Below are 13,093 nucleotides of genomic sequence, written 5' to 3'. Positions count from 1 at the left end.
ACAAATGTGCAAAATGATGTAAATATATATCCCTCTCTTTTTTTTAGATTAAAATAAAGATGAGTCATTATTCAAAACAATGAAAATGTATCCTTCTTCTTTTACTGCTTTTATTAAACATTTCCATATTAACATTTGTTTTATGTGCTCAGAGTACAGATGTCACTTTACGGTCCCCAGTATTTTGTCATTATCTGGTTATATCAGTTCACAACATCTCTAAACGACATCATAAACTGCACCCGTAAAAATTTTATTTGTTCCCAGTTCAGTGGTTTCTACACTGACACCGGGTGAACCAATCAGCGGTCCTGATGGAGCAGGTCTGGAACAGGTAAGGCGACTAGTCCGAACCGGGATGTGGTTCTGTCTGCAGACTCTGCACCAGCTGCAGCAGGCCCTGGATGGGCTCTGTCAGGTCATGGTTTGGTATCAGCTGGCTGGCCTGCAGGGCCGTGCTGCAAAATCCCAGTGCCTGGCACACAAACACAAACGGAAACAAACACAGCAGCTGCAGCTGTTAGACTCTCCCAAGAGAGTAAAGCTGACTTATATAATAATATCAGTGAAAATTGGACTGCAACCTGGTCAGCTTAGCTTAACCCACTTTACCCTTCCGACCACCTGATCTGCTAGGCTGTAATGATTGTCCTTTATCATTTAGAATTGAGGGGAAATAAGCACAAAACCGTGAATGCTAACCCAGTGATGGAAACATGCTAAACTCAATGTGGATTTCATTGAAGTTTGCAGTGGCGTCCATGGAATTCCTTCGGTTTCTTTGGATTTGTACACAGCTGGGAATGTGCCGTGTATGTGTGTTACTCAAGCGTTTTGGTGTGTTATCTACCCACAGCTATCTGCAGTGATTACAAGGCGGATACACTAAGCTGTGGGCCTTTTGGTCGATCCATGCAACAACACCTTGAATCACAGACTAAAAAAAGTGAAGTAATTTAACCACAATTCCCTCAAAGTAACCTCCTAATGATAACAACTGTACATACTTAAAATTATGTACTTCGCAAAATACAGCTGTGGCACTGCAACCCACAATAGATCCATGACGTGGACAAGAACATGGGCAACTTCAACCATAACAAGAGGAAGTGGTCATCAAAACTCCACGTATATTTTTTTTCTAATACTTTGCAGTTCAATAAATATAAGAGAAAAGAGACAGTTGGTCTGAACAGTAGGCTTGTGGTTGGGTGGCACAGTGTGAGTAAATCATCCTTCAACCAGAGCGAGCTGACCCACACACACGCCCATGTCAGGCAGCCTCCACCCAGCAGAAAGAATCCCTCTAACTTAGAGGACACAGAGCTTCTTTCAGAACTGACCCTACACACATATGTCCATGTGGAAGAGGGCAAACAAAAACTCAGTTTCACTGTGGAGATCAAAGTACTCTTCAATCATCTGGAACAGCTTTCAGGCTAGTTAAATTAGGCAGACTTCTGACGTCTGATGCAGCTGTTGGTTAAGTTGTCTTTCATCCAGAAACCAGTATTGTGAAATGTATTTGTGTGACTGTTTGGCTCTTGTTATGTGTTTACTGTTTGCTAGGATGAGGCCATGCGTGGTTAGCCAGAAGATCTCATCAAACCCACTGAACTTAGACCCTGACAAGGTGTTGAGTCTGCGGTAGTCATCTCTCTGGTGCATGACTTCCTGTACAGTCAGTGGAACAGACAAATTCACTACATCATTACTGTCTCATCCCCTCAGCTGGCTTGACATACTGTAGAGATCTGCTCATCCGACCTCCAGTGGTATTAAAGAGAGACTGGAAACTGGAAGTCAGACAGCCGAGACGGTCGCGTGAACTCCAGCTAATTCAAACCTCATCTTTGCGGCTTTTCCAATTAGAGATAATCCCGTGTTGAGACGGCCTTCTAAAGGGGGTAATGGGGAAATGTGTCACTGTGTCGAACTGAACCTTTAATGCCTGGTGGTCACCTCACCTTGAGATAGTCTCCTCCCAGGAAACACAGCATGGCCAGGCAGTGGGCCACCAGTGCAATCTGAGCGGAGTCTTTTCCTGAACGATTCTGCTCAAACTCCAACATGGTTCTTAACATCTCATCCACTTCGACTTGCTGTGCTTTGTCTGATTGAAAGTCATGGATAGAGACAAATGTGCAAATGTCATTTAGCTTTAACGGTATATTACCATGGGCATAAATACACTTAAAAATTGAAGAAAACAAAACAAAACACAGTACTTATGCATTTGATATAGACCAACACAAAACAGATCTTCTGTCTAGTTGGTGTAAGCTTCCTTCCCTTCCACACCCACTTCCGGTAAACATCCCAGAAAGCCTGGAGAAATTGCATTGCGGCTAACAGGCTTAGCATCATATGTAGGCCAGCAGCTGCGATAGGGGATAGTGGTGCGGATGTTGCACAGCCAGAGATGTGTCAGCACTGGTCTCTAGTCAGCCCTAAGCATGGTCGTGTAAATCTGGGCTTTAGCCTTCGGATTGCACAGCAATGCAGCCCAGCTAAATATAGTAGTGTTGACCTTATTCCTTCAGTGATACAACAACGGATCCCTCTACTGTTTAGCGGGAAGAGCAAATGATGGATCTGTGATGTCATTGTCTGATTCTGCACTGTTTGAATAGTATGGTAGAATTGGATAGTTGGATGAAGCCTAAATGTATGGATTTATATTGTTTATTGTGGTTTATACGGTTCTATATTACACTTAAACTGTGCATATTTAATGTAATAACACATACCATAAGAGGGCTCAAACAACATGTCAGGATTCTGCATATTTTGTATGTGGGTCTCAAGGAGTTTGGTCAGATGATAGTGCCAAGTACGTGCCACCTACGAATGAGCAACAGAGGATATACCATGAAATGCATAAACCAAAATAGAATTGGTCAAATTCTCATAACATTATCTGATCTCATCTTTTTTATTTTTACCTCAGAGTACAAGGAACAAGCAACGGGCATCTTCCCCTGTTTGGCAAACACATCAGCCATGAGATAGTAGCCACCACAGGTGACAGTGCTATCCAGACCATACTCCTCGCTGGCAAAGTATATCTACAAAAACATCAGAGAAAAGGTATACTCAATCCATACTTAAAAAATATACTTAATTATACTTAAAAATATTTAAGTGTAAAGTGCAGAAACAGAGTCATGGCTTTCCTCATAATAACAATAAAGATACTTCATGTACTGGCACCATTTCTGGTGCGTGTACTAATAATGACACACACATCATTTGCAAAGTTAAGCAAAGCTGCCTCCAGGTTTCCAGTTGCCGTGTGGAGGCGGCCCAGACTCCTGTGCAGCCGGTGGTGGACTGCGTGACCACATTCTGGGCTCTTCAACACCACCCACTCTGCTTGGGATAGGAGCTCTGCCACCATGGTTAGATTACCCAAACCTGGAAAACACAAGTGCAAATACACACACTTAAACAGTGGTACATTAAACATCTAGGAAAGAGAAAGGGGACGATTTGGGCTGAGAAACCATTTTTTACTCCTTGCTCACCCATGTTGGCCTCAGCCAACAGCAGGTAGGCAGGGACCAGATGGACAGTACGAGGACCGTGGATGTCTATGGAGCAGCGCAGGCAAAACTGGGCGGCAGGCAGAGCCTCCTGGTGTTTCCCCTCAGACAGCTTGCTCTGAGCCACAAGCCTGCAAATCTCAATCAGCTCTGCCTAGGTGAGAAACCAAACCCATTGAACAAGTCAGACTGCTTTTACCCTATATTAATTCATCAAACTCCTCTTCCAGTGATATTGCATAACAATTCAGAGGAATAAACCCCTCTTATTTATTGACAATACTCAGTCATAGCCTCTGTATCACTGGAGTAACATCCATGTAAAGAAATACCTTCTCTCTACTTCTTCTGAAACATCAGACCAGTTGTTCCTCTTCCTCCATCTATTCTTAAAGTGCTTCGTTTTTAGACATTGCATCAACCACTTTATTGTGTGCTCCAGGTTTGGATTTGGCAACTTAAGTCGTGTGAAATTAGGATAGCTAAATCCAAAAACCTGCAAGCGAAACACTAGACCATTTGAAAAGACATGATATATAGATAACTGAGAAGAAAATTCAAAACCTTTCACAGCCTAGAGATCTGGTTTATGTAAAATTCATGTTCATCTTTGCATTGCCTTGACAGTGAGAGATGTAAACTATACTCAAAGTCAAAACAAGACGTCGAAACTGTGCTCCCGTGTGGTCCTAATGCATCACACACATCCTCACCTTTTTGAGCTGCATTTCAATGCGACCCACCTCCTGGAGACTAGAGAGTGTTGGGGTGCGTATGGAAACAAGCAACGGACAGATTCTCTCGTGGATCCCCACCCAGTCAGCCTGCTGGTGCTCTGCATGACTGAGGAATAAAAAAAAAGGGATTGTTATATTGCTAAACTGACTCCCTATCTCAGTTTCCTCTCACCCTTCGGCCACCTTAGATCCACAGATTCCTCATGACTTTGTGTGAAACTTCCTGTTTTCATGCATATGAGATCTCCCCTCTGGCTACAATGTGGCTGATTTTGGCTCAGGAATCAGGCTGTTGATCAAAAACTTTTTTCCCTGCTCTGATCTGCAACTCATACTGTAAGTGTAGAGCTGCAGCAGCTCTGTAGAAATGTGTTAAAAGTGTGAATCAGACTGACTTCAAATTGTGAAACGTTTCTTCACAGCATATCAGCTGTTTTGAACCAAGAGCTAACATTTCTAAAGCAGAGCTCCTATCCCATTTAGAAAATATCATCTGAGTGCACAGAGGGCATACTAAATTGTATGCCATTACATAACTGGACTGTAATTTAGTTCCTCTGGCTCTCCTATCCTGCACACTTCTGTGGAAACTGTCTTCGTTTTTCCTTGCGTTATTTTTTTTCTACTGAGGAGCATGTGTCTTCCCTCCAGCATACTTGTGCTTCTTGAGACAGAAGCAGCGAGCAGGCAGTGATCTGGCCACGTCGCATCAGTAGCACTGACATAGCTTGTATGTGTATGTGTGTGTGTATAATAGACACACACAAATCATGGGGTCTTGTCAGGACACTGGGCCACTGCACATTCTTGTCTCTGCAGAGCTTTCTTTACGTAATGCTCCTCAATCTGCCTGATAATAAGCAGTAAGTGATATGGCTCATTATACCTTCAACAAACCACTCCACCCTTAATGTGACAGATTTATAGGGCTTGTTTCCAGACAAAGAAACCTGTTCCAAAGTCATTTAAATTATGTTGCTGTGATAAATAACAAAAGCTATCTCAACTCTGAACTGCAAACATGTTTAATCTACTGTATCTGCTTCTCTTTCCCCTCTATCCTTTCTTCTGGGGTATAGTTGAATGACATGTAGGCTGCAATTCTTCATCTAATTCAAGAAATGTGCTTGACTTGTGTTTCATTTTGCAGGCTGAGAGGGAAGCAAGCACAATAAGCTCCCTTTAAGAGACTGGTTTTAGTGGCTCATCCCTGTAAATCCCTGCAGGGAGGGATGTCACCACATGCTCCTCTTCACTCCCCATACTGTGCCAAGGAGGATTTCACCCAGCAGCACCATCTTATGATCTGTTACTGAATCTTTGTAATGTCCAACAACGCCAGGGGGTAATGTTGGCTCACATAAAAAGCTGATGTTGGCCTGCTAAAATGCTCAAACCGACAAAAAGCACAAAAGTCACATGAACAAAAATAATCGTTGTGGTAATTTCATTTCCAGCTGTTCCTTTCCCCCCCAAACGACACGGTCACATGAGCGCTCCTCATGCCGACGTGTTCTGTGATTTATTGCTGTGAAAAAATGTCAAACACTGCCACCTACCGTCCAAACTGTGCACGTGGTTTGAGTGGGTACACACACAATAAACACAAGACTACCATGTGGCATTAGGAGAGTGTGCTTTCAAGAATAATTAAATAGCTAACAAGTGAAGCTAACTCAGTCTTACCAGTAAAAGGTGACCCGACACTCGGTGCACTGCAGGTGGGCTTCTCTCTGACAAAGTTCACACAACTTTCCCGATCCTTTGGGAAAGGCAAGAGGAACTACCTTGGATGTTGTGCCCAGAACTCGAGGTTTAGCCTCCATTATAACAAGAAAGTCCGTTTGGGATGGGTAAACACACGACAATAAGGTAGTTTTTCCAACGTAGAATTTGCTAATGAAGCTAACAGGCGCTGATGAGAAACTATAAGTTTACAGTCACTATGGCAACGACCTCAGTAGTTCAACTTCCTGCTGGTAAAGCACGACACGACCGTACTGAAGGCTTAAAGCACATAAATACTACTACTACTACTACTACTACTGCTGCTGCTTCTACTACTACTGCCACTACTACTGTTACTGCTAATAAAGTACTACTACCTCTACAACTACTACTACTGCTACTACCACTAATAATAATAATAAAATACTACTTCTACTACTACTACTGCTGCTACTAATAAAGTACTACTACTTCTACAATTACTGCTGCTGTGACTATTCTACTGCTACTACTACTACTAATAATAAAATACTACTACTACTACTTCTACAGCTACTTCTACAACTACTACTACTACTGCTACTACTACTAATAATAATAGAAAAGTACTGGTACTACTAAAACTGCTAGTACTACTGCTACTGCTACTACCACTACTACTACTAATAAAATACTACTTCTACTACTACTACTACTGCTGCTACTAATAAAGTACTACTACTTCTACAACTACTGCTGCTGCTACTACTACTTCTACTAATAATAATAATAAAGTACTGCTACTACTACTTCTACAACCACTACGACTGCTACTACTGCTACTACTACTGCTGCTACTCCTACTACTACTACTACTACTACTACTGCTACTACTAATAATAATAATAGAAAAGTACTGGTACTACTAAAACTGCTAGTACTACTGCTACTGCTACTACCACTACTACTACTAATAAAATACTACTTCTACTACTACTACTACTGCTGCTACTAATAAAGTACTACTACTTCTACAACTACTGCTGCTGCTGCTACTACTTCTACTACAACTAATAATAAAGTACTGCTACTACTACTTCTACAACCACTACGACTGCTACTACTGCTACTACTACTGCTGCTGCTACTACTACTACTACTAATAATAATAATAATAATTATAATTATAATAAAGACAAACTTATTTGGTTTCAAATGTGACATTTATTATCAAAAATGACAAACAAAATCTATGATAGCAATAATGGACTTGCCAACAATGCACGCATTTTGTTTCTTTGTGTGATATTTGTGAAAAGCAGCTACTACATATATTTGCTGATATCAGCTTTAGGTACAAAAATATACATATTTCCAGTTTGCTCTCGGGAAAATTAACAGCAATTCAAATACCTCATAAGGCCTACAGAACGAATAAAAAAAATACATAACACTGCTTTGGTATTTTCCATCCATGGTCAACACAGGTCACTACTGGACAACAATCTTATAGAAGACATGTCCTAAAACAGAAGGTGAGCATTATATATTGAATCGGTATTGAGGATTCATTGGTTGCTGCAGAGCTAGCCCATTATTTTTTGGTAATTCTTCCACTAACCATGTATCCACCATTCAAAAACACAATCACATTATCTGAAGCAAAGCAAATGTAACTCTGAGACTCAAGCAAAAATCTTTTTGTAATGACTGATTAACAAAACGTCAAATCACTTTATTACTTTTTTTTTTTTTCAATTCTGCTATTGACATTGTTTTCCTTTTTCTGGTCACTCTTTCTTACGCAAGTGGATGTATATGATCCCACTGCACAGCAACAAGGGGACACAGACCCAGGCCAGGATGAAGCAGTAGCCAAAGTGTCCTGAAGTCAGCTCTCTGGAGTCCTGGAGGATTTCCTTATTGTGTAAGGTGTAGATGAGAGCTGCAGAGAAGGCGGTCAGCCCTGCAAAAAAAGAAAAAAACAACATTTGTTTGTTTTAGGAAACTGAGATAGGGAGTCAGTTTAGCAATATAACAATCCCTTTCCAGTGTTTGTAACCCGGTACATTTATCTGACAGCTTTAATTACTAGTTACTTTTCAGATTCCAATTTTCAGTAACTTCCTTTCCAGTGAAAAACATGTATTTTCAATGTGTTGATTTTGAATGTTGATGATAACCTGAAGGAGTAGGCGTTCCTTTGTGGATTGAGGAAATTCTCCTACTTCTCAAGCTAAAGAACCTATTTAAAAAACCCTCTTAGATCAGCTTGAAAATAGCATTGTCGCAATGCTGAAAACAGGCTGTTTTTCAAGTTGACTTTTTAGAGACACATGGTTCTGACAGGATAGTGATGCTACAGACATTTGGTGAAGCTGCCAAAATATATAAAATAGTTAAAATGAGCTGAACCTTAAAAACAAAAACGCTGTAAAATTCATCAGAAACATCAGTGCAGCAGTAATATTAATCCAGAAAGATCCGATATAATAGTAAAACACAAACAGGGATAATTTATCTGCAGAGTCAGTACTTAGATTTTGCTGATTATACTAAGATACTTTTTAAGAAGGGTTTTAAATGCAGGTCTTTTACTTATAGTGGAGTTTTTCCCAGTGTGGTATTAGTACTTTAAATAAAAGATCTGAATAGCAACCCACTGCAAATATGTACCAAGTTAGCCATTACTAAGAGTTAACTAAATGTTTAGCAATTGAACTCAATGATTATTAGAAGTGTGTATAACAGTATGTTTTGGTGGCTTGCATTACCAAGTTATATTACAGTATAAATGATCAGGGTACAGAAATGTATCAAGTATCAGGTTCTACAAATTCTTGTACTTGAAAAGTAGAATTCTCTAGTTCTGCTGTATCTAAAACACAGCGGGCCCAGTTTCTAAACAAGTAGCTTGTTTGCAACCATGGACGTTTGACATGTGGGTTCTAAGAGCAAGCGTCACCCTTTTCAAATGGTCTCATCGCGCAGCACATTGTTTCACTCCACTGTTACCTGCAAAGATCTGACACAGCCCAGTGAAGTAGAAGAGTCCGCCCTTGGACATGGTGAACAGTTGACCCAGGAACACCAAGAATGAGACGGAGGAGAAGACCACCGAGAGAACCATCAGGACCTGCACTGCCTGGAGCCACTCTGAGGAAGGATAACATTCCCACATACATCTAAACACCAGCCTTAGTTATTTTTGTGGATGTAAACCAGAATATAATAGTTGCTTACCAGTCTCTTTGGAGGATGCGCACAACCAGCTTCCTGTGAAGTTGTCAAACCTACAGTTGTACCACAGGTCTGAGTTCTCCAGGCCTTCCCACTCCCACCAGGACTTTAAAGAGAGATTAGACATGATGCACACAGCTGGATATGTTGAATTTATGAAATAATAGTTTAGAACAAACATTGTGTCTAAATCCGACTACTACCTTCTCCATGGTCGCAATGAACAGCATTGCCAGTGTGATGAGATGCAGCAGGGTCACAAACATGAGCAGGTACGCCATTTTCAACTCCCTGCCCAAAACAAACAACACAATTTTTAATTTAGGCTTCCCGTATCCAACGTTGCAGCTACTAAGGAAATAGTGTGTGACCAACTTAACAAGCTGGTTGGTTCCACAGTAAAATTCAGCGTTGGGAATGTTCCTGCTTTTCCCTGAAACATAAAGTGGAAAATCTGAGTGTCTGAACAGAGTATACTCTGTGTTGCGTAAGACTTCAAAACAGAGAGGAATGAGTTATTTCTAAAGCTTCTCTTAGACTGGCCTGTGCGTTGCCATCAGAGGCTACAACAAACCTGTTGAGAACCTGGGCGGGCCGACTGAAATCTAAATGAGCCCAAAATATTTACCCAATTAACCTGTCTGCCCTTCTGAATGGCTGTTTTTTTTTCCAGGGTAAACAGTCTGCAGTTCAACTTGGGTTTGGATATCATTAAAGCTGCTCTCCTTGTAACTTAAGAGGAAATTAAAGTCTGAGGAGAAGCCTGTGATTTGACAGAGCTGTTTGACATCGTAGAGCACAGGCGGACACGTCAGTTCACAACAAGGAGACGTGCAGAGAGACAAGACTAGGAAGCAAATACAAGACAGGATGAAATTGTCTGCAGATCTTTATCTGTAGGAGAGGTCCATTTGGGTGGGCGGTGGAGTTATAATTCCTGTCAAATTATGTCATTATGTCTAATCCATCATACGAAAGTGAGTGAAAGGTAAAAAATCTAAAAAAAACATTTTTTTGTAAGGAATTTTATAGAATAAACACACAATATAAGAAAGATATAATCTGTAAAATGCTGTATGTCATCATTTTTCTTTATTTTCCTGATGCCATGATGTTTGCTACCCACTGAGAGATGTGATGCAGAAACCACTATAATAACATCTTTGTTTACAAATGAACTGGAACTGAGGATTTTACAAGGTATTTATTTTAAATCTAATGAAAAGTCAAGGAAATACATACTCACCCCAGGTTTTGCTCGTTGCTGTGGATGAAATCTCAGGAGCAGTCCAGGAGCAGCTTCACCACCCTACAACATTGTGTGCCCCTCTTGGTGGTCCTCTCCTTCCTAGCAATGCCACACCCCCTTTATTTTTTCAGTCACTATCCAAACTTTCCAAGGAGTCCGCCCATTTCCTCTGCGCAGAACAGAGGTCCCTTCTGCTCTGCCTCGTGGAAACACAGCACAACACCACCGTCCAAAAAAGACTCAAAACGAGACCCACCCATGGGCAGTGCAGGCACATAAAACCACATGAAAAGGCCTCCTCTGTAAACAGTCCCACTTGGGAAACGCTCGTGCATAATGAGCATTCTGCCATACTTTGAGCCATTCATGATCCATGAGTACTGTTAGGGGCAGATATGAAAAATAAACACACAGCTGCAACATAGCTACACCAGCACATAATGAGTATACAGAGTGCACTGGTCACACAGAAAACATCTGGGCGGGACACACCATGCAAACATGCCTCAGCTCATTTACTCTAGTGGGTGCAGTGGAACTGACAGGAAAACAACAAATTATGAAGTTTCTAAACACTAATTACACATTTACATCCATGTTTCTTTTTGTTTGTTTTTTTAAGAAATAGCCTACAAAGTAAGTATTTATGTGTTATATTAATGCCTGTGATTCTTTTTTTAAAAAAAAAAAATAGATTATTTAATATATATATAATAGGATGATTGAGCTAAATGTTAAAATATTAATGCTGATTTTTCACCTTCCAGGAGGAGAAACACTAGTGTTGTGTTTGGCGCCCCCTGGTGTTCACATACATGGACTAACGGTAAGAGGAAGAGCTTAATTAAAAGCAATGTCTATTAACTACCGGTGAGAACAGTGCAGTTTAATAGTTTAAAATATAATATTAATAGAGACTACATGTACACATATAAACAGATGATTTTTTGTTATTAAACTACCTGTAAAATTAAAACCACCAGGTGGTTGGTTCCAATTTTCCTGATCGATTGTTCCCTGCATCCTTTCAATGGTACGGTCCGTTGCCTAGGTGCTAGTAGAAGCCAATTCGCTCCGCCACGCCTGTCCTCAGCGCTTTGCTTTCTTTATCGCCTTTACCTTTTTTTTTTAAAGGTGAGTGAAACTTTTACCGAGCACCGCACACTCGGCCTCGTTATGTGTAATAAGTTAGCATTTAAGCAGGAGTCCTCACTAGTTGCTTTCAAGCAGCCGCTGCAGAAAGCTATGGCTAACGTTAGCGAGCTAGCATTAGCTGAATGTGAAGTATACCATGGTAACTTTGGAACTAACTTTGCTAACAGCTAGCTCACGCTGCAGGTAGTCTCAGGTGCCAGTGTTAGTTATTTACCATCTTATTAAAGCGGAGCGTTTGCAGCAAATCTGCGATTATTAGCTAACCACATATTTCTGACTAGTGAGCTTGCGTGGCCAAAAGGAATGCAAGTGGCTGTTGTCCGACAAAACTCGTTTGCTCCTCCTCGTCAGACATTTTGGGAAGAATAGTTAGCCTGAAAACAAAGATTTTGTTTAACCCTAAAGTCGTTACTAATTGGGAATAACAATGTAACATAGCAGGGTATGTGTATAGAATGTGTTACTCAATGCAACGCTCTCAAGTGTTGTGCAGGACAACGCCTGATCCGATGATAGAGATGTCACCCACGTTGCAGTCCATGTTAAATTCCTCATGATAACATGGTAGCAGAAAGCATAGCTGCAGATGAAACATAGCTAATCAGCCTGAAGATTTGCATAGCCTCAGGTGATGCCATATAACTCAGATGTGTGCCTGCGCCTGTCTCAACTGAGGTAGCTAGTCTAATCTCTAAGCAGGTGACAGCAGGTCCTAATATGACTTGACAGCATTGTTCTTAAGTATCTCATCTCTTACAGGGGGACTCAAGGACAAGAGACGTTTCCATGGATGAACTGCAACAACAGTGGGGAGTGATGAAGTCTGAGGATCTGCTGATCTGTGCCACACCATTGCAAAATTGAGTTGTGTTCTGTGCAGTACCATGTAGGCTAAAATTGTGCTTTGGGATCATCACTTTCACCACTGAGGAAAAAGTTCATCGTTTCACAGATGCAGCTTCAACGAACTTAATGTATGACCATGGATGAGGAGGTAATATTCATAGCTGTGAATTTGCTTAGAGATAACATTGTCACTGTTTAGATGCTTTGTTCCAGTGTTCAACACCAGGATTATTTAATGGAAGTTGTGTGAACTACAAACTATACAAATGTGACATTGTTTTCTTGTTCTCAGCGGCTTTTTTTGCCCACTGGGGAAAGTGTCTTCTGGCAATTTTTACTTGGCTGTCAGCTCGTATAAGTTACCATAAAAATGAATGATTTACACGAGAAAGCAGCTGTTGGAGTTTACAAATCCATCACTATTAAGATCGTGATTGTAGTTAATGTCTGATCTTTTAGCGATTTCTTCCACAATGGCAAGAGCAAAGACCAGTTGCTGGGATGTTTAAGTACAACAGGCATGTGAGACTTGATACCCAGCCTGTGACAATATGGTGCATGTTGTTGGAGCACCGGCCGCTCTTGGAGTAGTTTAAATGCTGCATGGGGGGGCT

At 41.0% G+C, this 13,093-nt stretch overlaps 2 protein-coding genes across 2 annotated transcripts; both read right to left on the bottom strand.

Annotated features, from left to right (window-relative positions):
• Positions 1–343: 343 nt before the first annotated feature.
• zmynd12 (zinc finger, MYND-type containing 12) lies at positions 344–6,108 on the bottom strand. The gene is made up of 8 exons (XM_073469419.1): positions 5,969–6,108; positions 4,259–4,388; positions 3,528–3,699; positions 3,248–3,417; positions 2,946–3,068; positions 2,751–2,844; positions 1,968–2,113; positions 344–475 (listed from the first exon to the last, which is right to left on the bottom strand). Exons 1-8 carry the CDS (start codon positions 6,106–6,108, stop codon positions 344–346), a joined length of 1,107 nt encoding a protein of 368 aa, XP_073325520.1.
• Positions 6,109–7,212: 1,104 nt separating this feature from the next.
• LOC141000081 (epithelial membrane protein 3-like) lies at positions 7,213–10,549 on the bottom strand. The gene is made up of 5 exons (XM_073470708.1): positions 10,476–10,549; positions 9,433–9,520; positions 9,233–9,335; positions 9,005–9,145; positions 7,213–7,955 (listed from the first exon to the last, which is right to left on the bottom strand). The coding sequence occupies exons 2-5, from the start codon at positions 9,508–9,510 to the stop codon at positions 7,780–7,782; spliced, it is 498 nt and encodes a 165-aa protein (XP_073326809.1). The 5' UTR covers positions 9,511–9,520; positions 10,476–10,549; the 3' UTR covers positions 7,213–7,779.
• Between the last annotated feature and the right edge of the window lie 2,544 nt (positions 10,550–13,093).

The sequence above is a fragment of the Pagrus major genome, chromosome 7 (assembly GCF_040436345.1).
Source record: "Pagrus major chromosome 7, Pma_NU_1.0".
Lineage (NCBI taxonomy): Eukaryota > Metazoa > Chordata > Actinopteri > Spariformes > Sparidae > Pagrus > Pagrus major.
The sequence above is the reverse complement of the archived record's forward strand: the minus strand, read 5'-3'. Positions and strand labels throughout refer to the sequence as shown.

Bases quoted from the DNA above. Each gene is read 5' to 3' on its own strand.
- zmynd12 (XM_073469419.1), bottom strand. From the start codon at position 6,108: ATGGAGGCTAAACCTCGAGTTCTGGGCACAACATCCAAGGTAGTTCCT. The intron at 4,389-5,968 runs GTAAGACTGAGT...TTTATTCCTCAG, and splicing joins TGTCGGGTCACCTTTTACTG to TCATGCAGAGCACCAGCAGG. The intron at 3,700-4,258 runs GTGAGGATGTGT...TTTCTCACCTAG, and splicing joins TTGAAATGCAGCTCAAAAAG to GCAGAGCTGATTGAGATTTG.
- LOC141000081 (XM_073470708.1), bottom strand. From the start codon at position 9,510: ATGGCGTACCTGCTCATGTTTGTGACCCTGCTGCATCTCATCACACTG. The intron at 9,336-9,432 runs GTAGTAGTCGGA...CTCTCTTTAAAG, and splicing joins TCATTGCGACCATGGAGAAG to TCCTGGTGGGAGTGGGAAGG. The intron at 7,956-9,004 runs GTAACAGTGGAG...CTTTTTTTGCAG, and splicing joins GCTGTGTCAGATCTTTGCAG to GGCTGACCGCCTTCTCTGCA.